Source organism: Centruroides sculpturatus, unplaced genomic scaffold, assembly GCF_000671375.1.
Source record: "Centruroides sculpturatus isolate CEXI.00-Female unplaced genomic scaffold, Cexi_2.0 scaffold568, whole genome shotgun sequence".
NCBI lineage: Eukaryota > Metazoa > Arthropoda > Arachnida > Scorpiones > Buthidae > Centruroides > Centruroides sculpturatus.
Window position 1 is genome coordinate 94,840 of NW_019384710.1, and position 26,421 is coordinate 121,260.

General features: G+C 30.9%; 4 protein-coding genes across 11 annotated transcripts; 2 read left to right on the forward strand and 2 right to left on the reverse strand.

Annotated features, from left to right (window-relative positions):
* Window positions 1-1,228: 1,228 nt before the first annotated feature.
* On the reverse strand, window positions 1,229-21,887 carry LOC111627791. 5 transcript variants are annotated; one of them, XR_002757060.1, is made up of 4 exons: window positions 21,820-21,887; window positions 10,147-12,066; window positions 8,745-8,808; window positions 8,445-8,677 (listed from the first exon to the last, which is right to left on the reverse strand). XR_002757060.1 is itself a non-coding variant. In XM_023371433.1 (2 exons), the coding sequence occupies exon 2, from the start codon at window positions 11,292-11,294 to the stop codon at window positions 10,329-10,331; it is 966 nt and encodes a 321-aa protein (XP_023227201.1). In that variant the 5' UTR covers window positions 11,295-12,066; window positions 21,820-21,887; the 3' UTR covers window positions 8,445-10,328. The 5 variants fall into 5 exon arrangements, 1 of the variants encoding a protein (XP_023227201.1); XR_002757061.1 differs by having other exon boundaries at window positions 8,898-12,066; XR_002757062.1 differs by lacking the exons at window positions 8,445-8,677; window positions 8,745-8,808 and adding an exon at window positions 1,229-1,864.
* On the forward strand, window positions 6,281-7,192 carry LOC111627792 (venom protein 29-like). The gene is made up of 5 exons (XM_023371434.1): window positions 6,281-6,568; window positions 6,641-6,711; window positions 6,786-6,893; window positions 6,987-7,016; window positions 7,093-7,192. Exons 1-5 carry the CDS (start codon window positions 6,478-6,480, stop codon window positions 7,165-7,167), a joined length of 375 nt encoding a protein of 124 aa, XP_023227202.1. The 5' UTR covers window positions 6,281-6,477; the 3' UTR covers window positions 7,168-7,192.
* LOC111627793 (venom protein 29-like) lies at window positions 16,032-16,945 on the forward strand. Its single transcript, XM_023371435.1, has 5 exons — window positions 16,032-16,321; window positions 16,394-16,464; window positions 16,539-16,646; window positions 16,740-16,769; window positions 16,846-16,945. Exons 1-5 carry the CDS (start codon window positions 16,231-16,233, stop codon window positions 16,918-16,920), a joined length of 375 nt encoding a protein of 124 aa, XP_023227203.1. The 5' UTR covers window positions 16,032-16,230; the 3' UTR covers window positions 16,921-16,945.
* On the reverse strand, window positions 18,198-25,081 carry LOC111627790. 4 transcript variants are annotated; one of them, XR_002757057.1, is made up of 4 exons: window positions 24,818-25,081; window positions 19,900-21,047; window positions 18,498-18,561; window positions 18,198-18,430 (listed from the first exon to the last, which is right to left on the reverse strand). XR_002757057.1 is itself a non-coding variant. In XM_023371431.1 (2 exons), exon 2 carries the CDS (start codon window positions 21,045-21,047, stop codon window positions 20,082-20,084), a length of 966 nt encoding a protein of 321 aa, XP_023227199.1. In that variant the 5' UTR covers window positions 24,818-25,081; the 3' UTR covers window positions 18,198-20,081. The 4 variants fall into 4 exon arrangements, 1 of the variants encoding a protein (XP_023227199.1); XR_002757058.1 differs by having other exon boundaries at window positions 18,651-21,047; XR_002757056.1 differs by having other exon boundaries at window positions 18,498-21,047.
* Window positions 25,082-26,421: the final 1,340 nt, after the last annotated feature.

Genomic DNA, 26,421 nt, shown 5'->3' on the forward strand with positions numbered 1-26,421 from the left:
TCAGTTAATGTAGAATCTTGGCAGATGTTTATACAACAAGATTTAATACAGCTGGGATCATGCTTGGTGTCATTTTACTTGAAATGTAACAAGAGAATTCATTAAGACATGAACAGGTTAAGAATCATGGATTTATATATCAAAGCTGAATTAAATTTAATGAATGTGATTGAAGTGGTTCAGATATGTAACTGCCACTCTGAAGGACCAAGATTTGAGTCTGAGTTAGATCCTATGGAATTTTCATGGGTAGTCTGACTTTATTTCTAATCATGCAGCTGCCTCATTGTAGACCCAGCCAAATCCATGATGTGCGTATTAAAAGGCCCTCCTAATGCCCAAAAGACAAAACAATATTAAATTTTAAAGTTCTAATCTTATAGCAACCAGGCAGTTAATTAAAATAACAAACACACTAACCTTACAGGATGGAAAAATTAAAAATCCTAAATTTATATTATATAATTATTAAAATCAATTATTTATTTGGTCTTCTAAGACCTGCTTCAGGTCTTAGTAGTAGACCAAATGAGTTTGTTTTGTCTTAGTTTTCTCACATTTATGTTAATTTTTTCCATCCTGCTGGGAGAAATATAAGGCTAGCGTGTACCTTGNTGTTCTAAATTTGAGAAAGATTTAGATAATTTTTTCTTTTGTTTTTTCCTCCCAAAAACACTAAAAGGATGTTTATTTTCCTCGAACGGGCATCGAGGAACAGAATTCAATACGTCCAAGTCTACGGTCCATGAAAAAAATTCCCAAAGAATCTACATTCGAATCAGATCCGTGAAAACCGCAAGCAGATACTATAAAATCTGCGTTACTCGACCAGATGATTTAAAAACATCAAACTACCCAGATAAACGACTTCCAACCACTTAACACTGCGTTGAATATCAACAATCCACGAAAAACCTTTTTTTACGAGTGTTATGTCACTATTAAATTCCACAAGTACTTTCAACCTCCACCAAGGTCTACTTGTTCGAGGAATTCGAACAGTGTCGGTCGGAGGGGTGAAACCCGACGCGCACATTTATTTATTTACATCGTTGGCAACATCGTCACGACGGTCGGGTCTAAACACGGCCAGTCACCACCTGAAGCAGACCTCGGTGGAGGTCGAAAGTACTTGTGGAATTTAATAGTGACATAACACTCGTTACAAAGGTTTTTCGTGGGACACCACCTGAAGCAGACCTCGGTGGAGGTCGAAAGTACTTGTGGAATTTAATAGTGACATAACACTCGTAAAAAAAGGTTTTTCGTGGATTGTTATCAAACTACCCAAAATAAAGTCGTCAACGAGCAAAGTTTTCTTTTACTAAAAACCTATCTCTACGCGCAACATTAATATTCGAAAGTAAATAACCAATAATATCCATCCAAGTTTCTACAACAAACCCAAATAATAAAACTAATTCTGAAACGAAAGCACATTTTAATTATCAATTCAAAAATCTTTAATCATTATTAAATTCTACTGATTAAGATTTAAAGCTCATTAACTTAATGACTGATAACTGAATTAAAAATTGATACACAAACCTGTAAATTATTTATAAAATTTGGAAAATGCTTGCGTAATGACACAAACATCACCGAATAAATAACTTTTTTAACGTTCGATGTATCATAATTAGTAACTAAACGTGATAATTTCATATCATTTACAGTTACGATTAGAGAGAATAGATAAGGATTTTTACCTTGGCTCTAGCTAAAACAGACATAAGCTGTTTCCTTTCCTCTTCGGTCAGATCGGGGACCGTGCCTACGACTTCGTCTATCGCCTCCGAAGCTTCTCTTTTCGTTAAATCCGCCATCAGAAAAGGCAGCCGATCATCTTTTGAATTAGCGCCCTCTTTAATAATTGAAAAAAAAAAATTTCTTTTTAATATCGAGTCATAAAATTTTTATCGTCGGTATTTTTACGATTTTTAGATAATCCGAAATCACTGGTGCGTGTTCAGAGTCTAATTTGATAATAATATCAACAAAAATGTTATATATTTTGAGTAATTTAATATTGGAGATATTTAACGGTCACCCCGGCCGCTCCATTGTCGGCCTGGCCGAATCCATAATAGGGCGGAAAGAGCTTAAAAAAAAAAATACTGTAGATAACTAAATACTGGTTGGCCTCTATATTTTACGTCATCATTTTCAGTTTATATTGTTTTTTGAAGAACTTTTTGTGTGTTAGCATTACGACAAATCCGTTCTTTGACCGCTCAAAAAACAACTCCGCGAATTTTATCCGTTAAGATAAGAAATTGTGAACACGAGAACGGACGAAAATGCTATAATAGAAATTATTTGTAACAAATATTTTAAATAAAACGATTAAGTTATTTAAAAAATCCAGTAACGAGTTGCGTAACTTTCCCGGCAAAAAAGTTAAAAAATGTGTGTGTGTCGTCTGATATGAAATTTTATTTTTAAAAATATATTATATTATTATTATAAAGTACAAAATATGCTTAATTTTGATGGTAAAAATAAGTTTTTACATTAAAAATAAATGTAAATGACACTATTAAGTCTGATACCATTAGAAATATGACACACATCTCTCCACTATTTTGACTTTTAACCAGCAAAATTTAATAACATTAATGCCACTAATACACAAATCTTCCTGCAAAATTTCAGGAAATATTATGCTGTTTTATATAACAGAGGGAAAGCCCTCTGTTCTATATAACAGTCTGGAAATTGCTAAACCAAATAAAAAAAAATCCCAACACCAAACTCAAACTAAGTCATTAATTAAAAAATTACAATATCTAAATGCATAAACACCTTAATTTAAATTTTTGTACTGTATTTTCTTACTAATAGCTCGAGGTTTGTTAGGAAGTTATATTATAGCAACAATCTTTTTTAATATTTCTACATTATTTTGTTATCTACAATATAATAATATAATGCAATCATAAAATTATTAGCATCACAAAACAATTTTAGTTATTTATATTACAAAATAAAGTAATGTAACACATTTTTTAAGCAACTATAGTTATTGTGTCAGTAAGTTTAAACAATTTACTAGATAAAAATACTTATTAAATTCCTCATATGTATAACAACACAAATCAGTGTAAAATTTTAGTATCTGAATTTATCCATTCAGTTTTTTTTTAATTTTATAATGAGAAAACTCTTTTATAAACTTATAAAAGAGTTTCCTGATTTATTTGACATACCCTTTGTGAGTTCATCCAGACCCACAACGGAGCAGCTTGGTGGTAAAGAACGAGACCCGACATATCCGGATGGACTAACTCCAACAAATTCCTGGGTTTTTCGTCGTCCAGTCCTGTATAGCAGCGGTCGGCAACCTTTCTGACCTCACAGACTACTAAACTCACAGTTTTCAATTCCATGGACCATTATCATGAGATTTTTAAATGATACAAACTCTGTAGAATAATGATCATAAAAGTTCAATTTTACTTTATTAATATGAAACTCCCTTGTTTAATTATAACAAATTGATGCAAGCCTAAAGTTCGTTACTGCTTGTTTGAAATAAGTTTATGGATTCATAGTGCTTTTCCACGTAGGATGACAATTGCACTCACAATATTGTTTATTGTTCATTATTTTTTTATAACAGTCACTTCGTATTTGGTTTTAAATTCAAATAGAAAAATCCCAATGAATGAAAAAAGCAACTAAGCATTTTGCATTTCTTTTGTAATATTTCACATAACCTTCAGTTGATCAATGTCCAAATTTCTCCATGGACCACCCAAATTTTCTTGCGGACCACCAGTTGCCGACCACTGCTGTATAGATTCTGGATCCCCACGGCAGTAGGCTGCAATCTTAACCGCTTGTTACCAGCCTTATATATAATGTAATCAATGTTTGTCATTTCTGCAATTATTTTTATGCTCAGTCTTTGATCATTTCAAACAATTTCATTGACTTTTTACGTTTTTTAGTTGGTTTTTGATGTGCTGGGGCGTCCAGTAAGGTCATTGTCTTCGACGTGCAGAAAATCTTGTGTCATTTGAACACACATATGCAAGACATGCATGTGGGAGCTTCACGTAGCAGGTGAAAAGATGCTGTGTCAATTTTCTTCGATTTCATCAAAAAATTTTATGTTGATACACACCTCTATTTTCAAGCTTGTCGTTTTTCTGATGCATGAAAAAAATACATTTATTTCAAACAGTTCCTCACACCAAACTAATAGCACTACACAGTTAAAACTCTGTGTGCTTGTTCATACTTGTTCAAGGTATTTCACCATCTCACTCTGGCCTCCGTGCGACTGTTTAATAAGAGATTGCACAGAAGTCCAATCTCTTATTAAACCCACAACACGCATGCCAGAATTCTCCAGATAATTATTTAAAATAAATGTATCGAATTAAAAACTTTTACAGTTAATGTAGTAAAGCATTTTGAAATAATACATTTATAAAAGGTAATTGACTAATGTAAGATTCCGGGTTCAATTACATAACTTCTTCTGTATCTTACTTAAAAGCGAAATCTTAGAACGAGGTTTAAAAGATTTAATACAAAGGAGGATATAACAAATTTATAAAATCTATGTAGTTTGTGTGTCTTTGTGATATAATGTTGCATCAAAAACAGTTCTGGATTTAGCCATTTAGGGTTCTGGGCTCCAAGCCAGGGTCATTAGAGAAATACGTCTACTTGGTCCTTGAATAGAGGTGCAAGAGTTTGGGAGCACAAAAATTCAAATAAAAAAACAATTTTATGTAAAAATAATTCATAGAAGAATTAATGCTAATTGAAAGTTTAAATAGGGACAAAGTAAGACATTAGATTAGTAGTATTCATATAATATTTTGTATGAACAGAATGGAAGTCTGTAAAGATATGAGTGTATACTAAAAAATCTGCAAAATTTCAGTAGCATTTTCCAGTAATTTCGAATAATTGCATGTGACAAGATAGCATACCTTTTTCTAGAATGTTCTCGATTCCATTTATCGAAAAAGTTTACATAAATAATGTTCCATTTTAAAAATGAAAGGATTAAATTAATTCGATCGAAACGTAACTGGCAGATTTTATACCGAAAATTGCAAAAATTAGAAAGCTTATACAGTTAAAAATATCTGTATCATTGCTCTGGGGATTCCACAGCAAAATGTATAGCATCATTCAGAACTAAAAACCTGTAAAAAGGACGGAAAGTGGTGAAAAGAGAAGAAAAATAACAAAGGAAGAGAAAACAATTGAGGGGAGAAACCTTAGAAAAATTTGGGCAAATGCTTAGAAAATTGGGAAGAAAATTGAAAATTTCACACCAGATTGTATGTTCGCCACATTCTGAAGAAACCTGAAGTGGCACTCAAGAAGCAAAAGTTTTCTCCAAAATATACAACGAAACAACTTGCTACTCAAAAAATTCCTTCTGCGTAATGGTCTGAAGGTTATGGACGAGTCCTATTTCACTTTTGACGGAAATGAATGTGCTGGTAACAATCACTATTTCAACAAAGAAAGGCTAGAAGTAGATCCCAGAAGTTAAATTCAAACACATTAAATACAAGTAAAATCAATGAAACACTAAACCTTTAAGTACCTGAGTATTATTTGTGATTAAATGTTTTTGACACACTTTTAACTCATTCAGATCCTCACTAGTATAATAAAAATTAAACAAAAAATGGCAATCATCATCATAGAATAATCCTGTAATAAGTATAGTGGCATATTTATAATTTTTTGAGGTCAATTACAACATATTTCTACAATTTATATAAATATCACTGTGTTTCATAGAAAAGTTCAAATGATTAAGAAGTTGTAGTATCATACAGGAATATTCAAGTTAATTTCTACCCGGTAATTGGTTACAAATTTACGCCTAGCTGTATGGAGTTTTCAAAAGTTTTCTTTACATGTCTAATCCTTAAATAGCAGCAAGTTTCCTCCTGGGAAGCACCCTTCTCACCTTGGCCGATTGCATTCATGTTGCATTGCCTTAGCCCATCAACCTTAAAAATATTTGTACTCTAAGAGAAAACTCAGTCATCTTACAGGAAGAAAAATCAACATTCAGTGATGAATCAATGAATAAAATGTATATGAATTTAATTATGACTTAAATTTTAATAAAAGTATGTAATTTTTATATCTTATTAAATAAAAAAGCAAATATATTTGGGAGTTTCTTTATTAATACAGTATATTTTATAAAAATTAAGCAAAGCATCACAATTTGTTGCCTTATTTTTTTTCTTCTGAAATTAAGAATAATTCAGAAGACTTTTCAATCAGTTATTAAAACAAAATAAATATATTTTTTTAATCACGCAGAATTTTTTAATTTTTATCTAAAGAAACAGCACACGTACGGTACATTCATTTCTAACTGAGAGATATCTACTAACAACATCCTGTAAAAGATATAGTTAATCTTTAATTATTTCCTATACAATACATTTCTGTTTTATATTTCTTTCTTAAGAAGCAGACATCATGAAGCACTTTCTTACATTTAGTTTAATTATAACACATTTTTGTACTGCTTACGCTTTCCAGTTAGATGAAGCAAAAGCAGCATATTGCAGTAAGAATTTACACAGTTTTAAATTTAACCAAGCGTTGGATATCTCTTAAAAAAAGAAATATGTTTTTGCAGCTCTACCTGATGATTTTCAAACAAGAATTCTTGAGTGTTCTATTTCTAGAAGCCCAGAAATTATGGATGAGGTCTGTATAATCTTTTATCCAGTTTTCATCCGTCTAAGAATTTAGAATTTTTATAGTTATATCCAAAAATATAGCTGAGTGATATTTACGATCAATGCGTCAACGAATATTACCATTATCCTGAAAAATCAGAAGCAATTATCACATATACATGTGATTCAGATATATTCAATGATAAAAATGTAAGTCATTATATAATTGACTTAAAATATTGTAATTTGCATTTATCTAATGGTTAAGATTACAATTAATCTAAATTTAAATTTTTTATTAAGGTTAATAAATGCATTCAAGAGTATCGTAAAGTAAGTTATCGTATTAATCGATTATTATTTTAATATTAAATTTAATTTTGTAACAAAATTAATTAAATTTGTGCAGGATCTTCCAGAGATAGATGACGACGAATGGGAGAAAGCAATAAATGCCCTTAAATATTGCTTTGTTAATGCGTAATAAGAAATTTAATTTCTTTTTCTTGTAAACAAACACTATTAATAAAACATTTTAATAGTTGAATATTTTGTAAATGAAATGAAGAGAATAAAATCAATTCTAAAAAAGAAAAAAAAAACTTTACACAAGTTTTAATTTTGATTTATGTTTAATAAAAAATTATTATTAATTCTTATTTGATTTATTCTTTTTCTGTCGGTATACAGAGGTATCAATGAATTAAATCTAATTTTGGTGAACAATTTAAACAATATGTATTAATATAATTGATTATATTTGTTTTAATTTTTTAAAACTTTTTCCATCCTATAATCACTAAGAGACTCTTCTTCCATGTCCATTTTGAATTTGGCCAAACTCAATGGGAAGGCCGAATAATGAAAGATATGGCTTGATATATCTGTGTCTACCCAGACTCAAACTTGCATCCCCAGAGTGGAAGGCCGATACTTCTACAACATGGTAAAGCATCTTGGTTGTCCAGACATATGTATATGTTAAAAACACAAAGTGAAAAGTATTATATATAAAAAAATTTTAGCATTCAAGATTTGTAAAATCTTCAAATAGTAATTTAAAAACTATCAAAATACATTTCTGATCATAACTAGTTTTGTTATATAAAAGTAGAACATTAAACAAATCAACAAAAATTTCAAGTTTTATATATACATTTTATACATTAAACTCTGATAAACATTCATGTCCAAAGCAGGATACGAATATAAACATCTCAAAACCCAATGTTATTAATCAGAGCCAAATGACTTCCGTAATGCGTCGGACTATTTTTCGCTACCATTAATAATTAAATTTTAAGTAATTTGATATTAGAGGTAGGCGTTAGGAGTTATCTCTCTCATTAAATTTAATAATTATCCAGGATTCAAATCTATAATCTAGAACTGTTCTAAACTTTGTTATCAGATTGAAAGAATTGAAGTTCAAGACTTATTTGCAAGTTGATGCAGTTTAGTATAATATGTCAGTAAATAATAACTAATATGAATTTGCGTTATGCCAAATCCAGAAATGTTGCTCATTTTGTGGAACAGGTAACATTCAGATTAACATTTGCAAAGTAATTTTATGCAATAAAGTAATTCTGTACAGTCTTTACTATTATTGTTACAATATAATATCTGAGAAATTAGGTAGTATTATTTGCATATCATCATCGTATAGAAAAAAGTTTATATATTGATCAGTTTGGAAAATATTTTAGCTTTAACTGCATATCAAAGTTCATTAAAATACAAAGTTAAACTTGTTCCATAATAAATATTTATTCACAAATATATTTCTTATTTTTCAGAAAACTTCCATTGTTGAATAAATACTCAAAATTATATAAAAAAAGAAAATATTTTACTCATCCAAGCAAGTATCATTGGACCGGATGTATTAATTCATATCAGTTTGACAACAGTAGCAGCAACTCTGTAGATTCTTACTGGACAACTTGATTAGCAAACTTACATTAAACTTTATTCACAGATATAGGAAATGCCTATAAACAAATTTTCAGATAAATATGTAATTTATTTTAAGAGAAAAATTGGAAGCTAAATACTTACATATTTCATATTGTCTCTTCTCTTCCTTATAAAAATCACTGCCATTCAATTGAGACTATGATCCCTTTAAGGGGAAGAAAAATAATTTAAAGTAAAGGATAAAAATAGTATGTCTAATACGGAAATAAAATCAAAAATAGATCTGTCACACACTTGATATTTTTTAAGGCTTATTCTATTTAAATGAATGCATGTTAGAAAGCATGCTCATAACAGAATGATTTTGATTTAATACAGAGGCAGAAGAAAATGCTATTTCTTTCAATCAATTGTATATTAACTATTCTGTACTGTTAAAATTTACTGCTATACATTTTGATCAATAAAATCAGTTAATGTAGAATCTTGGCAGATGTTTATACAACAAGATTTAATACAGCTGGGATCATGCTTGGTGTCATTTTACTTGAAATGTAACAAGAGAATTCATTAAGACATGAACAGGTTAAGAATCATGGATTTATATATCAAAGCTGAATTAAATTTAATGAATGTGATTGAAGTGGTTCAGATATGTAACTGCCACTCTGAAGGACCAAGATTTGAGTCTGAGTTAGATCCTATGGAATTTTCATGGGTAGTCTGACTTTATTTCTAATCATGCAGCTGTCTCATTGTAGACCCAGCCAAATCCATGATGTGCGTATTAAAAGGCCCTCCTAATGCCCAAAAGACAAAACAATATTAAATTTTAAAGTTCTAATCTTATAGCAACCAGGCAGTTAATTAAAATAACAAACACACTAACCTTACAGGATGGAAAAATTAAAAATCCTAAATTTATATTATATAATTATTAAAATCAATTATTTATTTGGTCTTCTAAGACCTGCTTCAGGTCTTAGTAGTAGACCAAATGAGTTTGTTTTGTCTTAGTTTTCTCACATTTATGTTAATTTTTTCCATCCTGCTGGGAGAAATATAAGGCTAGCGTGTACCTTGAGATATTAATTTAGTATATTATTTTAATTTCTAACTTTAAATTGCTTAATTTTTCTTCTAATAGAAACGTATTCCTTTCTACTTGTATAAAACAGGGCTGTGGAGTCGCGTAAAAATCTACCGACTCCGTCTCCGGCTAAAACACCAAAACCCCACGACTCCGACTCCACAGCCCTGGTATAAAATAAAATAGTAACATTTGATCTACATAATGTTTTTAATGTAGATGAAAAATGGCCATAATTTGTAGTAAATGATCTACTTTTGCCATCAATTGCTGTTTGTTTACTTCAAAAAAGCTAATGTATATGTTAGAACCAGTAAACATTTTGTTTGGCAACCAAATCAGCTTTCTAAATAATATTTTATGTAATTGCCAATGAAATGTTAAAAACAACAATTATTCAAAATATATAAATATGATTTATGAATATTAAATATAATATAAACTTTTACTTACTCTATAGTCATTGTTATGTTCATTACTTAAAAGTAAATGGAGAATCATCAAATAATGTTGATGCAAACTGAAATCTAATTAGCTATTAATTTAGGAGAATCTTGACTGGGATAAATCAGATGATCAATATTGAACACATATAAGATGTACAAATTCCATCATAAAAAAAGACAATTAAAAAATTAACATGGATATTTATTTGAAACACACATTAAAAAGTTTTCAAAAGCATGAGTTTTAAACAAACATCGCCATTGAAATTCTAATAAATAAGGTTGAAATAATTTGGTATTTTTATAATATTGATGTTTTAATTTTTGTTTTGCTCTTGACCACATATTTTTAATGTGTTGAGTGTGGATTTCTGGATCTATGCCATCCACAAAATCTCGTTCGTGGACGCTATCGTGCTGATATATCCCATCATTTATTTGGCCAATTTTGGCATATGCAGAACAGTCATCCGATATAATCCTGCTTCCAGGCAATACATATTGTTCTATAATTGGAAAAAGTGTTTGAGCTTTCCGGTTTGGTACTTCCACTAGGAAACACTTTCGCGAATCACGTTCGATGCCTCCAAATACGCATTTTCTATCATTTTTAGTTTGTTCACAATTATGATTCTTATGGAAAATAAATGTCTCATCCACTTCTACTACCTTTGGAAACCCATTATCATCCAAACCTCCTAACTGAACTGGATGGGAATCAAAGTAATTTTTGCAGATATCTCTAAAGAAATTATACCAATCTATGGCCACTTTTTTACTCACTTCAACTTCCACTGCAGCTATTCTGGACGGATACTCTCTTGACCAAAAATACATAATTATTATAATTTGTAAAATAGTTAAATGACAATTTTGAAAGACAGATTTTTTACGAATGGATTCTACAACAGAACACTTCTTACAACGCCACTGATATTTGTCAATGACACTCTTATTTGCCGTCAAACAAAGCGACTTGCTGCACGAGGTGCAGTGGCGTTCATTTGTCAACAGACGCCTTTCCGCACACCACATTATTGATGACTCTGGTGTGTTCAATTCCTTGATGAGAGTTACTGCAGTCCATGATTCTTCTTTAATCTCATCAGGTGTCTTGATGTTCAAGACTATCTGACATTTTCCTGATAATGTCATCTTCAAACATGCAGAATAAAAAAATGATAAGACAAAAATAACAATATTAATTAATTTACTAATTAAAATATATTATAACAATGTGTTTGCAGATAACTGATCAGTAAATATTTTTATAATAGAAAAATTGATCACACTTTGCAACATTGTTCAAGAATAACAGCAAATAATTGTTGGATAGCTTGATTAACAGCCTTTTTGTATTTACAGTGTGCCAATTAAATGATGATACTGAATGCACTCTACATTTAGTATTAATATAAGAGGCCAAAATAATATACATGGTTAGATTTATTAGTGTATGCTTGTTACAACAAGTGCAAATTGAAACTTGTCTGATAAAATTTGGTCATGATTTATGATGGAAAGAGTAATAATAGTTTTATGCATGTCATCAGAAAATTGAAAACGGAGCAAAGAACAGTTGTCAAATTTTATTGAAAATTGAGAAAAGTAAAAGCCAAATGATCACCTTAATGAATCAGGCAATAATAATGAACCTGTTTCATTATTACGATTGTTTGGCTTTGATTAATAATAAGGTGACCAATCATCCTCCTTTAGGGAGGACAGTCCTTCTTTCGTAAGTTCTGTCCTCCCTCAAAAAGTGACCTCCTTTTCGATACTTGAAGACTAATCTGTAAATCTATGTATTTGATCGATGCCGAGCCAATCCATTGCATGTGATCTTATGTGACATGACAATTCATCATGGCTCGGGATAGTGTGGCGAGATGCAATTATGAGACAACATGCGCTCCACAAGGAAGACCTTGAGACAAATCAATTATTTATTTGGTCTTCTAAGACCTGCTTCAGGTCTTAGTAGTAGACCAAATGAGTTTGTTTTGTCTTAATTTTCTCACATTTATGTTAATTTTTTCCATCCTGCTGGGAGAAATATAAGGCTAGCGTGTACCTTGAGATATTAATTTAGTATATTATTTTAATTTCTAACTTTAAATTGCTTAATTTTTCTTCTAATAGAAACGTATTCCTTTCTACTTGTATAAAACAGGGCTGTGGAGTCGCGTAAAAATCTACCGACTCCGTCTCCGGCTAAAACACCAAAACCCCACGACTCCGACTCCACAGCCCTGGTATAAAATAAAATAGTAACATTTGATCTACATAATGTTTTTAATGTAGATGAAAAACGGCCATAATTTGTAGTAAATGATCTACTTTTGCCATCAATTGCTGTTTGTTTACTTCAAAAAAGCTAATGTATATGTTAGAACCAGTAAACATTTTGTTTGGCAACCAAATCAGCTTTCTAAATAATATTTTATGTAATTGCCAATGAAATGTTAAAAACAACAATTATTCAAAATATATAAATATGATTTATGAATATTAAATATAATATAAACTTTTACTTACTCTATAGTCATTGTTATGTTCATTACTTAAAAGTAAATGGAGAATCATCAAATAATGTTGATGCAAACTGAAATCTAATTAGCTATTAATTTAGGAGAATCTTGACTGGGATAAATCAGATGATCAATATTGAACACATATAAGATGTACAAATTCCATCATAAAAAAAGACAATTAAAAAATTAACATGGANTTTTTTAATTTTATAATGAGAAAACTCTTTTATAAACTTATAAAAGAGTTTCCTGATTTATTTGACATACCCTTTGTGAGTTCATCCAGACCCACAACGGAGCAGCTTGGTGGTAAAGAACGAGACCCGACATATCCGGATGGACTAACTCCAACAAATTCCTGGGTTTTTCGTCGTCCAGTCCTGTATAGCAGCGGTCGGCAACCTTTCTGACCTCACAGACTACTAAACTCACAGTTTTCAATTCCATGGACCATTATCATGAGATTTTTAAATGATACAAACTCTGTAGAATAATGATCATAAAAGTTCAATTTTACTTTATTAATATGATACTCCCTTGTTTAATTATAACAAATTGATGCAAGCCTAAAGTTCGTTACTGCTTGTTTGAAATAAGTTTATGGATTCATAGTGCTTTTCCACGTAGGATGACAATTGCACTCACAATATTGTTTATTGTTCATTATTTTTTTATAACAGTCACTTCGTATTTGGTTTTAAATTCAAATAGAAAAATCCCAATGAATGAAAAAAGCAACTAAGCATTTTGCATTTCTTTTGTAATATTTCACATAACCTTCAGTTGATCAATGTCCAAATTTCTCCATGGACCACCCAAATTTTCTTGCGGACCACCAGTTGCCGACCACTGCTGTATAGATTCTGGATCCCCACGGCAGTAGGCTGCAATCTTAACCGCTTGTTACCAGCCTTATATATAATGTAATCAATGTTTGTCATTTCTGCAATTATTTTTATGCTCAGTCTTTGATCATTTCAAACAATTTCATTGACTTTTTACGTGTTTTAGTTGGTTTTTGATGTGCTGGGGCGTCCAGTAAGGTCATTGTCTTCGACGTGCAGAAAATCTTGTGTCATTTGAACACACATATGCAAGACATGCATGTGGGAGCTTCACGTAGCAGGTGAAAAGATGCTGTGTCAATTTTCTTCGATTTCATCAAAAAATTTTATGTTGATACACACCTCTATTTTCAAGCTTGTCGTTTTTCTGATGCATGAAAAAAATACATTTATTTCAAACAGTTCCTCACACCAAACTAATAGCACTACACAGTTAAAACTCTGTGTGCTTGTTCATACTTGTTCAAGGTATTTCACCATCTCACTCTGGCCTCCGTGCGACTGTTTAATAAGAGATTGCACAGAAGTCCAATCTCTTATTAAACCCACAACACGCATGCCAGAATTCTCCAGATAATTATTTAAAATAAATGTATCGAATTAAAAACTTTTACAGTTAATGTAGTAAAGCATTTTGAAATAATACATTTATAAAAGGTAATTGACTAATGTAAGATTCCGGGTTCAATTACATAACTTCTTCTGTATCTTACTTAAAAGCGAAATCTTAGAACGAGGTTTAAAAGATTTAATACAAAGGAGGATATAACAAATTTATAAAATCTATGTAGTTTGTGTGTCTTTGTGATATAATGTTGCATCAAAAACAGTTCTGGATTTAGCCATTTAGGGTTCTGGGCTCCAAGCCAGGGTCATTAGAGAAATACGTCTACTTGGTCCTTGAATAGAGGTGCAAGAGTTTGGGAGCACAAAAATTCAAATAAAAAAACAATTTTATGTAAAAATAATTCATAGAAGAATTAATGCTAATTGAAAGTTTAAATAGGGACAAAGTAAGACATTAGATTAGTAGTATTCATATAATATTTTGAATATTTTGTATGAACAGAATGGAAGTCTGTAAAGATATGAGTGTATACTAAAAAATCTGCAAAATTTCAGTAGCATTTTCCAGTAATTTCGAATAATTGCATGTGACAAGATAGCATACCTTTTTCTAGAATGTTCTCGATTCCATTTATCGAAAAAGTTTACATAAATAATGTTCCATTTTAAAAATGAAAGGATTAAATTAATTCGATCGAAACGTAACTGGCAGATTTTATACTGAAAATTGCAAAAATTAGAAAGCTTATACAGTTAAAAATATCTGTATCATTGCTCTGGGGATTCCACAGCAAAATGTATAGCATCATTCAGAACTAAAAACCTGTAAAAAGGACGGAAAGTGGTGAAAAGAGAAGAAAAATAACAAAGGAAGAGAAAACAATTGAGGGGAGAAACCTTAGAAAAATTTGGGCAAATGCTTAGAAAATTGGGAAGAAAATTGAAAATTTCACACCAGATTGTATGTTCGCCACATTCTGAAGAAACCTGAAGTGGCACACAAGAAGCAAAAGTTTTCTCCAAAATATACAATGAAACAACTTGCTACTCAAAAAATTCCTTCTGCGTAATGGTCTGAAGGCATCATGGTTATGGATGATGAGTCCTATTTCACTTTTGACGGAAATGAATGTGCTGGTAACAATCACTATTTCAACAAAGAAAGGCTAGAAGTAGATCCCAGAAGTTAAATTCAAACACATTAAATACAAGTAAAATCAATGAAACACTAAACCTTTAAGTACCTGAGTATTATTTGTGATTAAATGTTTTTGACACACTTTTAACTCATTCAGATCCTCACTAGTATAATAAAAATTAAACAAAAAATGGCAATCATTATCATAGAATAATCCTGTAATCAGCATAGTGGCATATTTATAATTTTTTTGAGGTCAATTACCAACATATTCCTACAATTTATAAAAATATCACTGTGTTTCATAGAAAAGTTCAAATGATTAAGAAGTTGTAGTATCATACAGGAATATTCAAGTTAATTTCTACCCGGTAATTGGTTACAAATTTACGCCTAGCTGTATGGAGTTTTCAAAAGTTTTCTTTACATGTCTAATCCTTAAATAGCAGCAAGTTTCCTCCTGGGAAGCACCCTTCTCACCTTGGCCGATTGCATTCATGTTGCATTGCCTTAGCCCATCAACCTTAAAAATATTTGTACTCTAAGAGAAAACTCAGTCATCTTACAGGAAGAAAAATCAACATTCAGTGATGAATCAATGAATAAAATGTATATGAATTTAATTATGACTTAAATTTTAATAAAAGTATGTAATTTTTATATCTTATTAAATAAAAAAGCAAATATATTTGGGAGTTTCTTTATTAATACAGTATATTTTATAAAAATTAAGCAAAGCATCACAATTTGTTGCCTTATTTTTTTTCTTCTGAAATTAAGAATAATTCAGAAGACTTTTCAATCAGTTATTAAAACAAAATAAATATATTTTTTTAATCACGCAGAATTTTTTAATTTTTATCTAAAGAAACAGCACACGTACGGTACATTCATTTCTAACTGAGAGATATCTACTAACAACATCCTGTAAAAGATATAGTTAATCTTTAATTATTTCCTATACAATACATTTCTGTTTTATATTTCTTTCTTAAGAAGCAGACATCATGAAGCACTTTCTTACATTTAGTTTAATTGTAACACATTTTTGTACTGCTTACGCTTTCCAGTTAGATGAAGCAAAAGCAGCATATTGCAGTAAGAATTTACACAGTTTTAAATTTAACCAAGCGTTGGATATCTCTTAAAAAAAGAAATATGTTTTTGCAGCTCTACCTGATGATTTTCAAACAAGAATTCTTGAGTGTTCTATTTCTAGAAGCCCAGAAATTATGGATGAGGTCTGTATAATCTTTTATCCAGTTTTCATCCGTCTAAGAATTTAGAATTTTTATAGTTATATCCAAAAATATAGCTGAGTGATATTTACGATCAATGCGTCAACGAATATTACCATTATCCTGAAAAATCAGAAGCAATTATCACATATACATGTGATTCAGATATATTCAATGATAAAAATGTAAGTCATTATATAATTGACTTAAAATATTGTAATTTGCATTTATCTAATGGTTAAGATTACAATTAATCTAAATTTAAATTTTTTATTAAGGTTAATAAATGCATTCAAGAGTATCGTAAAGTAAGTTATCGTATTAATCGATTATTATTTTAATATTAAATTTAATTTTGTAACAAAATTAATTAAATTTGTGCAGGATCTTCCAGAGATAGATGACGACGAATGGGAGAAAGCAATAAATGCCCTTAAATATTGCTTTGTTAATGCGTAATAAGAAATTTAATTTCTTTTTCTTGTAAACAAACACTATTAATAAAACATTTTAATAGTTGAATATTTTGTAAATGAAATGAAGAGAATAAAATCAATTCTAAAAAAGAAAAAAAAAACTTTACACAAGTTTTAATTTTGATTTATGTTTAATAAAAAATTATTATTAATTCTTATTTGATTTATTCTTTTTCTGTCGGTATACAGAGGTATCAATGAATTAAATCTAATTTTGGTGAACAATTTAAACAATATGTATTAATATAATTGATTATATTTGTTTTAATTTTTTAAAACTTTTTCCATCCTATAATCACTAAGAGACTCTTCTTCCATGTCCATTTTGAATTTGGCCAAACTCAATGGGAAGGCCGAATAATGAAAGATATGGCTTGATATATCTGTGTCTACCCAGACTCAAACTTGCATCCCCAGAGTGGAAGGCCGATACTTCTACAACATGGTAAAGCATCTTGGTTGTCCAGACATATGTATATGTTAAAAACACAAAGTGAAAAGTATTATATATAAAAAAATTTTAGCATTCAAGATTTGTAAAATCTTCAAATAGTAATTTAAAAACTATCAAAATACATTTCTGATCATAACTAGTTTTGTTATATAAAAGTAGAACATTAAACAAATCAACAAAAATTTCAAGTTTTATATATACATTTTATACATTAAACTCTGATAAACATTCATGTCCAAAGCAGGATACGAATATAAACATCTCAAAACCCAATGTTATTAATCAGAGCCAAATGACTTCCGTAATGCGTCGGACTATTTTTCGCTACCATTAATAATTAAATTTTAAGTAATTTGATATTAGAGGTAGGCGTTAGGAGTTATCTCTCTCATTAAATTTAATAATTATCCAGGATTCAAATCTATAATCTAGAACTGTTCTAAACTTTGTTATCAGATTGAAAGAATTGAAGTTCAAGACTTATTTGCAAGTTGATGCAGTTTAGTATAATATGTCAGTAAATAATAACTAATATGAATTTGCGTTATGCCAAATCCAGAAATGTTGCTCATTTTGTGGAACAGGTAACATTCAGATTAACATTTGCAAAGTAATTTTATGCAATAAAGTAATTCTGTACAGTCTTTACTATTATTGTTACAATATAATATCTGAGAAATTAGGTAGTATTATTTGCATATCATCATCGTATAGAAAAAAGTTTATATATTGATCAGTTTGGAAAATATTTTAGCTTTAACTGCATATCAAAGTTCATTAAAATACAAAGTTAAACTTGTTCCATAATAAATATTTATTCACAAATATATTTCTTATTTTTCAGAAAACTTCCATTGTTGAATAAATACTCAAAATTATATAAAAAAAGAAAATATTTTACTCATCCAAGCAAGTATCATTGGACCGGATGTATTAATTCATATCAGTTTGACAACAGTAGCAGCAACTCTGTAGATTCTTACTGGACAACTTGATTAGCAAACTTACATTAAACTTTATTCACAGATATAGGAAATGCCTATAAACAAATTTTCAGATAAATATGTAATTTATTTTAAGAGAAAAATTGGAAGCTAAATACTTACATATTTCATATTGTCTCTTCTCTTCCTTATAAAAATCACTGCCATTCAATTGAGACTATGATCCCTTTAAGGGGAAGAAAAATAATTTAAAGTAAAGGATAAAAATAGTATGTCTAATACGGAAATAAAATCAAAAATAGATCTGTCACACACTTGATATTTTTTAAGGCTTATTCTATTTAAATGAATGCATGTTAGAAAGCATGCTCATAACAGAATGATTTTGATTTAATACAGAGGCAGAAGAAAATGCTATTTCTTTCAATCAATTGTATATTAACTATTCTGTACTGTTAAAATTTACTGCTATACATTTTGATCAATAAAATCAGTTAATGTAGAATCTTGGCAGATGTTTATACAACAAGATTTAATACAGCTGGGATCATGCTTGGTGTCATTTTACTTGAAATGTAACAAGAGAATTCATTAAGACATGAACAGGTTAAGAATCATGGATTTATATATCAAAGCTGAATTAAATTTAATGAATGTGATTGAAGTGGTTCAGATATGTAACTGCCACTCTGAAGGACCAAGATTTGAGTCTGAGTTAGATCCTATGGAATTTTCATGGGTAGTCTGACTTTATTTCTAATCATGCAGCTGTCTCATTGTAGACCCAGCCAAATCCATGATGTGCGTATTAAAAGGCCCTCCTAATGCCCAAAAGACAAAACAATATTAAATTTTAAAGTTCTAATCTTATAGCAACCAGGCAGTTAATTAAAATAACAAACACACTAACCTTACAGGATGGAAAAATTAAAAATCCTAAATTTATATTATATAATTATTAAAATCAATTATTTATTTGGTCTTCTAAGACCTGCTTCAGGTCTTAGTAGTAGACCAAATGAGTTTGTTTTGTCTTAGTTTTCTCACATTTATGTTAATTTTTTCCATCCTGCTGGGAGAAATATAAGGCTAGCGTGTACCTTGAGATATTAATTTAGTATATTATTTTAATTTCTAACTTTAAATTGCTTAATTTTTCTTCTAATAGAAACGTATTCCTTTCTACTTGTATAAAACAGGGCTGTGGAGTCGCGTAAAAATCTACCGACTCCGTCTCCGGCTAAAACACCAAAACCCCACGACTCCGACTCCACAGCCCTGGTATAAAATAAAATAGTAACATTTGATCTACATAATGTTTTTAATGTAGATGAAAAATGGCCATAATTTGTAGTAAATGATCTACTTTTGCCATCAATTGCTGTTTGTTTACTTCAAAAAAGCTAATGTATATGTTAGAACCAGTAAACATTTTGTTTGGCAACCAAATCAGCTTTCTAAATAATATTTTATGTAATTGCCAATGAAATGTTAAAAACAACAATTATTCAAAATATATAAATATGATTTATGAATATTAAATATAATATAAACTTTTACTTACTCTATAGTCATTGTTATGTTCATTACTTAAAAGTAAATGGAGAATCATCAAATAATGTTGATGCAAACTGAAATCTAATTAGCTATTAATTTAGGAGAATCTTGACTGGGATAAATCAGATGATCAATATTGAACACATATAAGATGTACAAATTCCATCATAAAAAAAGACAATTAAAAAATTAACATGGATATTTATTTGAAACACACATTAAAAAGTTTTCAAAAGCATGAGTTTTAAACAAACATCGCCATTGAAATTCTAATAAATAAGGTTGAAATAATTTGGTATTTTTATAATATTGATGTTTTAATTTTTGTTTTGCTCTTGACCACATATTTTTAATGTGTTGAGTGTGGATTTCTGGATCTATGCCATCCACAAAATCTCGTTCGTGGACGCTATCGTGCTGATATATCCCATCATTTATTTGGCCAATTTTGGCATATGCAGAACAGTCATCCGATATAATCCTGCTTCCAGGCAATACATATTGTTCTATAATTGGAAAAAGTGTTTGAGCTTTCCGGTTTGGTACTTCCACTAGGAAACACTTTCGCGAATCACGTTCGATGCCTCCAAATACGCATTTTCTATCATTTTTAGTTTGTTCACAATTATGATTCTTATGGAAAATAAATGTCTCATCCACTTCTACTACCTTTGGAAATCCATTATCATCCAAACCTCCTAGTTGAACTGGATGGGAATCAAAGTAATTTTTGCAGATATCTCTAAAGAAATTATACCAATCTATGGCCACTTTTTTACTCACTTCAACTTCCACTGCAGCTATTCTGGACGGATACTCTCTTGACCAAAAATACATAATTATTATAATTTGTAAAATAGTTAAATGACAATTTTGAAAGACAGATTTTTTACGAATGGATTCTACAACAGAACACTTCTTACAACGCCACTGATATTTGTCAATGACACTCTTATTTGCCGTCAAACAAAGCGACTTGCTGCACGAGGTGCAGTGGCGTTCATTTGTCAACAGACGCCTTTCCGCACACCACATTATTGATGACTCTGGTGTGTTCAATTCCTTGATGAGAGTTACTGCAGTCCATGATTCTTCTTTAATCTCATCAGGTGTCTTGATGTTCAAGACTATCTGACATTTTCCTGATAATGTCATCTTCAAACATGCAGAATAAAAAAATGATAAGACAAAAATAACAATATTAATTAATTTACTAATTAAAATATATTATAACAATGTGTTTGCAGATAACTGATCAGTAAATATTTTTATAATAGAAAAATTGATCACACTTTGCAACATTGTTCAAGAATAACAGCAAATAATTGTTGGATAGCTTGATTAACAGCCTTTTTGTATTTACAGTGTGCCAATTAAATGATGATACTGAATGCACTCTACATTTAGTATTAATATAAGAGGCCAAAATAATATACATGGTTAGATTTATTAGTGTATGCTTGTTACAACAAGTGCAAATTGAAACTTGTCTGATAAAATTTGGTCATGATTTATGATGGAAAGAGTAATAATAGTTTTATGCATGTCATCAGAAAATTGAAAACGGAGCAAAGAACAGTTGTCAAATTTTATTGAAAATTGAGAAAAGTAAAAGCCAAATGATCACCTTAATGAATCAGGCAATAATAATGAACCTGTTTCATTATTACGATTGTTTGGCTTTGATTAATAATAAGGTGACCAATCATCCTCCTTTAGGGAGGACAGTCCTTCTTTCGTAAGTTCTGTCCTCCCTCAAAAAGTGACCTCCTTTTCGATACTTGAAGACTAATCTGTAAATCTATGTATTTGATCGATGCCGAGCCAATCCATTGCATGTGATCTTATGTGACATGACAATTCATCATGGCTCGGGATAGTGTGGCGAGATGCAATTATGAGACAACATGCGCTCCACAAGGAAGACCTTGAGACAGCACACCACACACAAGTAGCTTTGTTTACATCTTATTGAAACACAACACGGCACATATGCATGGAGTAGAGATTATTATAGTGTATTACTATTGCAATGAATAAAATGTTTCTTTTATTTACAATATTTTTTCCTTCAATTTATTTGTGTCCTCCTTTTCATTATAAAAAAGTTGGTCACCTTATTAATAATATCAGGTTTTGAGTTTATATATGGGAAAATTACAATGAAAATTCTTTCCAATTTGAAAAAAATTTATGATGATGAATGTTTATCTTAAACAAGCGTATTTCAATAGTTTTTTCATTTTCGTAAAGGGCTTTCCATATCTGGTCTCAACTTTCCTCTATCTTACTCTGTTCTTGGGATTAAGGAAGGGCAGACAAGTGGATGGATGCCAATGAGAATTTATAGGACAACTTGAAAATTGCAGCCCAACAAACATCAGAGCTCAAACTGGTATTTGCCATCCTCTCCCATCAAAAAAAAAAAAAACTTGTTAAAAACATCAAGTGAAAAGCCATGATAATGATCATCTTTGATATAACAGGCATTAGCCATTGAGAATTTATGCCTCAAAAACAATAGTGATGAAAAAGTTCTAAGATGAAGTGTTGAAGAGGTTATGGGATCGGATTCATCAAGAAAAAAATTAAATTTTGACTATAAAAACTGTTATTGTATGACAATATACTCAAACATTTCTGTCGTAAGTTGAAAGTCATTGAACTACACTCCAGATTTGGCTCCTGAAAATTATTTTCTATTCCCTGAAATCAAAAGAGCCATGAAAGAAATGCAATATGTGATTACAGATGGCATCCAGGCTCCAATGACCAGCTAGCTAAAAACAGTATTAAAAGAAGAGTTCCAGAAGTGTTTTCAAAACTTTTATAAAAGATATGTTATATAGATATTAGAAATGATGATTTAGAAAATATATAACTTTATTTTGCTATTAGCATTATTTATTTTTTATAGTATCATCAGCCTCATTACTTAATTGGTGCATTGTGTACTCATTTCTGTATGATTATTTTGTTTCATAATTCTGATTCATTATTAATTAGAAAATCTCTCTCTTATTCTCAAATAATAAATGAAACTGTTCTTTAAAATCTAATCTCATTTTTATAAATTAATGCATTAAATGTTTACCTATTTGCATTTTACATTGATAATATTCTTGAACTGTTTTGCAAATTGCAGATCTATTTTTTGTAATTAGTGGCATACAAATAAAAGTAACCTAACAGAAAAGAATTTAACATTAAGAATTATTACAACTGGAACGGATGAGGCAACATATTTGCAAACTGCATAATGACACAAGTTGGAATTTGTTCTTTCCTGCTGCAAGGTCTACTCAATCTACTATGAAATGAATAATCTTTTTCGGTATGATTTCATTTGGATCTCAAGGGTTCTGTGTGATGATACCCTAAAATAATTTCTGAAAAAGATGAACCTGAGAAAAAAGCAACCACAAATGATTCTAATTTATACTCATTTCATTGTTATATTAATGATTGAGAATTTGTCAGACTAATATGTCATAACCTTTAAATATCTTATAGTAAATAAAGTTTTTTTTTTTTTTTTTTTTTGCTACTGAATTTTCAATATCTTCTTCAGTATCATAATATAACTTATACTTATGTCAACGGAACAAGATTGAATCTGAAGGTCATTGACACTTGAATCATTTGTTAGTACAATTAATAAGTATTGTTAAGATTTCTTAATAGAATATATTAAAAAAGGTGATTTCTAAACCATGATTTCATTTATACTTGGATAGGTATGAGCAATAATCATTAAAAAACACTGGCAGAAATTAAATTTAGTAAAAATTTGCTATTACGTATCAGAAATATTCCAAGCTAATAAAGCTCTGGCTGCAATTGTTACATCTTATGATATATTTCATAAAAACTGATTAAGAGCAGTTTTGAATTCAATTTTCCACAAAGGACAACATTATATATTGTTGATTATTTATTGATAGCAATCATTTCATGTTTGGTTTAACATCAGAATAAAAAACCCCCAATGAGTGAGAAAAAGCAAATAAGCTACATACACTGATGGTCCATCAGTGCTCGGCAGAATACCAGTCGGGGACCACTTTCTACAGAACCATTCACAAATGGCATTCTGGTAACTGGTTATTATGCTATAGTAATGCATCATGTCACGAAGCCCCGAGTGTCAGAAGTTTTGGCCAAATGCAACATCCCTTTAGTTCCCATCAACCGCACTCTACAGATTCGGCCCCGTGACTATCTTTTCTAGGCTCAAAAACATTCTAAAAGTGAAAAGATATATGTCGCAGAGAAATAACCGAACACGACACGACAGCGACAGGACATTCTCAAACATGCCTATTGGATAAGCAGGGAAATGTATAAGCATTGCTAGAACTGCTGCATACAGTCTGGGTTGTAAAAATCCCGAGTGCGCAACCGGGTTCAACAGGCGTCGTTTGATTTCGTAGACTATCCACTATAGGGTGAATGGTCATTGCAATCAATTTCTATGTATAATATATATATTTTTTACTGATGTTTTTATCAGTATTAATTTCCCTATTTTTAAATTAATTTCTTTATACTACATTAGTGATTATTAGCAATTATATATAACCGTATATTAGCGAACACACACACACACAACTTTTCGTCTAAGTCACGTTTACCGCGAAAATTTATAACAAGTCTAAGTACACGTGCTCTCATTCAAAATTTATTACGTTTCCACGTGGGAATAAAAAAAACGTACTATAACAATAGACGAAAAATTAAACTGTAGATACAAATGTGGAAGCACAACGCTACTAAATTCTTTTCTATTTGGGTACTTCTATCAAGTCTAAGCCACTAACTAATGGTTAGTTAATTAATAAACATTACCACGTGTCAAGTCATTATTTAAAAAATTTATTAATTACTATTAATTAAATGCACGAATCTTTCTTTCTCTCTCTTACCTTTCAGAATAGAATAATTTCATATAATTGTCAATAAAATTTCGCAAAATTTGTACATAAAGATCATAAATTCCTAACCGACACTAACGCGAATTTGACATAAAGCATCGCTCCGTGTTTCGATCTTCGAACATGCTGCCAAATCTGACCAAGTAGTTTTTTTTCATTATTTATTTTTTTTCGAAAAAAATTAATGTGTATATTAGTGTTATAAAAGTAGCACACTATTGACGAAGGCGTAACATAATATAAAATATCCGATCGTTTTCGAATCATAAGTGTCCCCATGCAAATTTTTTTAATGCTATTTTCGTCCTGCGGGGCCTGAGAAAAGAGGGCCTTAACTTCTTATATAATTATTAAAAGACATTTATTTAAGAGCAAAAAAAAATGTGTAAAATTATTTGCAAAATCTTAGGTATCCCTGCAAACTTTCATCGAATCATGAAGGGTCAAGCTCCGCCATCCTGTAAGCCTAGAAGTTTGACAATAGCGTTTGGGACGTCGAGCGTGATTCTACTGACGTTCCAAACGCCATTGTCAAACTTCTAGGCTTACAGGAAGGCGGCGCTTAACGTCCGACGTACACGTTTTCGCGTTGAAAACGTCGGCCGCAATCTCTCTAGACTTTGGGTTTTCAACGTCAAACGGCATAAGAAATGCAGCAGTGGACGAATGGATAAAAATGGAACAAGCAGCTCTTCGCCTGCCGTTCGTCATTTCCAGACGAACGACAGCCCAGAACTCACCACGTGGAGGTGACTGCTTCAGAGTTCCACCAAGAGTTGGAAAGAATCCTACTCCACAAGTGACCAACATCACTTGTCCAGTCGAGTTCTTCCTAACTCGCACGATGAAAATATTCATAATTACCTCTGAATATTCCAAATTCAGCTATTCGAAACTCGCCGTATTATTACTATCTAAACTAAGAGATGCAATATTACAACAACTAGTAATAAAGAAAGACGGAAATCTATAAATATATCTGGTCGTAATAAAATGCACGTTAGGGACACAAAATTTAGTTCAATCTCATACCGAACTTCATAAACAAACTTAATAAACAAAAAAAAATTCTCGCCCTGCACGGGATTTATTAATAAAGAGGGACACAGAAAGTCCTCTCCATCTTCGATCGGATTCTTCACTCGAGCGGGCCTTAAAAAACAGACACACAAACACTCTAAGCCTCACCGGCTTTTGTTTTCACTCCAGCGAGCCTTAAAGATGCGGAACACAGGGAGCCTTCTCCACCTCGGTAAAATCTCCTATTGTCATCGTCCGAGCGGGCCTTAAAGATGCGTGACACAGGGAACCTTCTCCGCCTCGGCCAAATCTCCTGTTGTCATCGTCCGAGCGGGCCTTAAAGATGCGGGACACAGGGAGCCTTCTCCTCCTCCGGTCAAATCTCCTGTTGTCATCGTCCGAGCGGGCCTTAAAGATGCGGGACACAGGGAGCCTTCTCCTCCTCCGGTCAAATCTCCTGTTGTCATCGTCCGAGCGGGCCTTAAAGATGCGGGACACAGGGAGCCTTCTCCTCCTCCGGTCAAATCTCCTGTTGTCATCGTCCGAGCGGGCCTTAAAGATGCGGGACACAGGGA

Excerpts from the sequence above, each read along its gene's own strand:
- LOC111627792 (XM_023371434.1), top strand. The coding sequence starts at position 6,478 with ATGAAGCACTTTCTTACATTTAGTTTAATTATAACACATTTTTGTACT. Across the intron at positions 6,569-6,640 it reads AGCAAAAGCAGCATATTGCA|CTCTACCTGATGATTTTCAA; the intron begins GTAAGAATTTAC and ends ATGTTTTTGCAG. Across the intron at positions 7,017-7,092 it reads GCATTCAAGAGTATCGTAAA|GATCTTCCAGAGATAGATGA; the intron begins GTAAGTTATCGT and ends AAATTTGTGCAG.
- LOC111627791 (XM_023371433.1), bottom strand. The coding sequence starts at position 11,294 with ATGACATTATCAGGAAAATGTCAGATAGTCTTGAACATCAAGACACCT.
- LOC111627793 (XM_023371435.1), top strand. The coding sequence starts at position 16,231 with ATGAAGCACTTTCTTACATTTAGTTTAATTGTAACACATTTTTGTACT. Across the intron at positions 16,322-16,393 it reads AGCAAAAGCAGCATATTGCA|CTCTACCTGATGATTTTCAA; the intron begins GTAAGAATTTAC and ends ATGTTTTTGCAG. Across the intron at positions 16,770-16,845 it reads GCATTCAAGAGTATCGTAAA|GATCTTCCAGAGATAGATGA; the intron begins GTAAGTTATCGT and ends AAATTTGTGCAG.
- LOC111627790 (XM_023371431.1), bottom strand. The coding sequence starts at position 21,047 with ATGACATTATCAGGAAAATGTCAGATAGTCTTGAACATCAAGACACCT.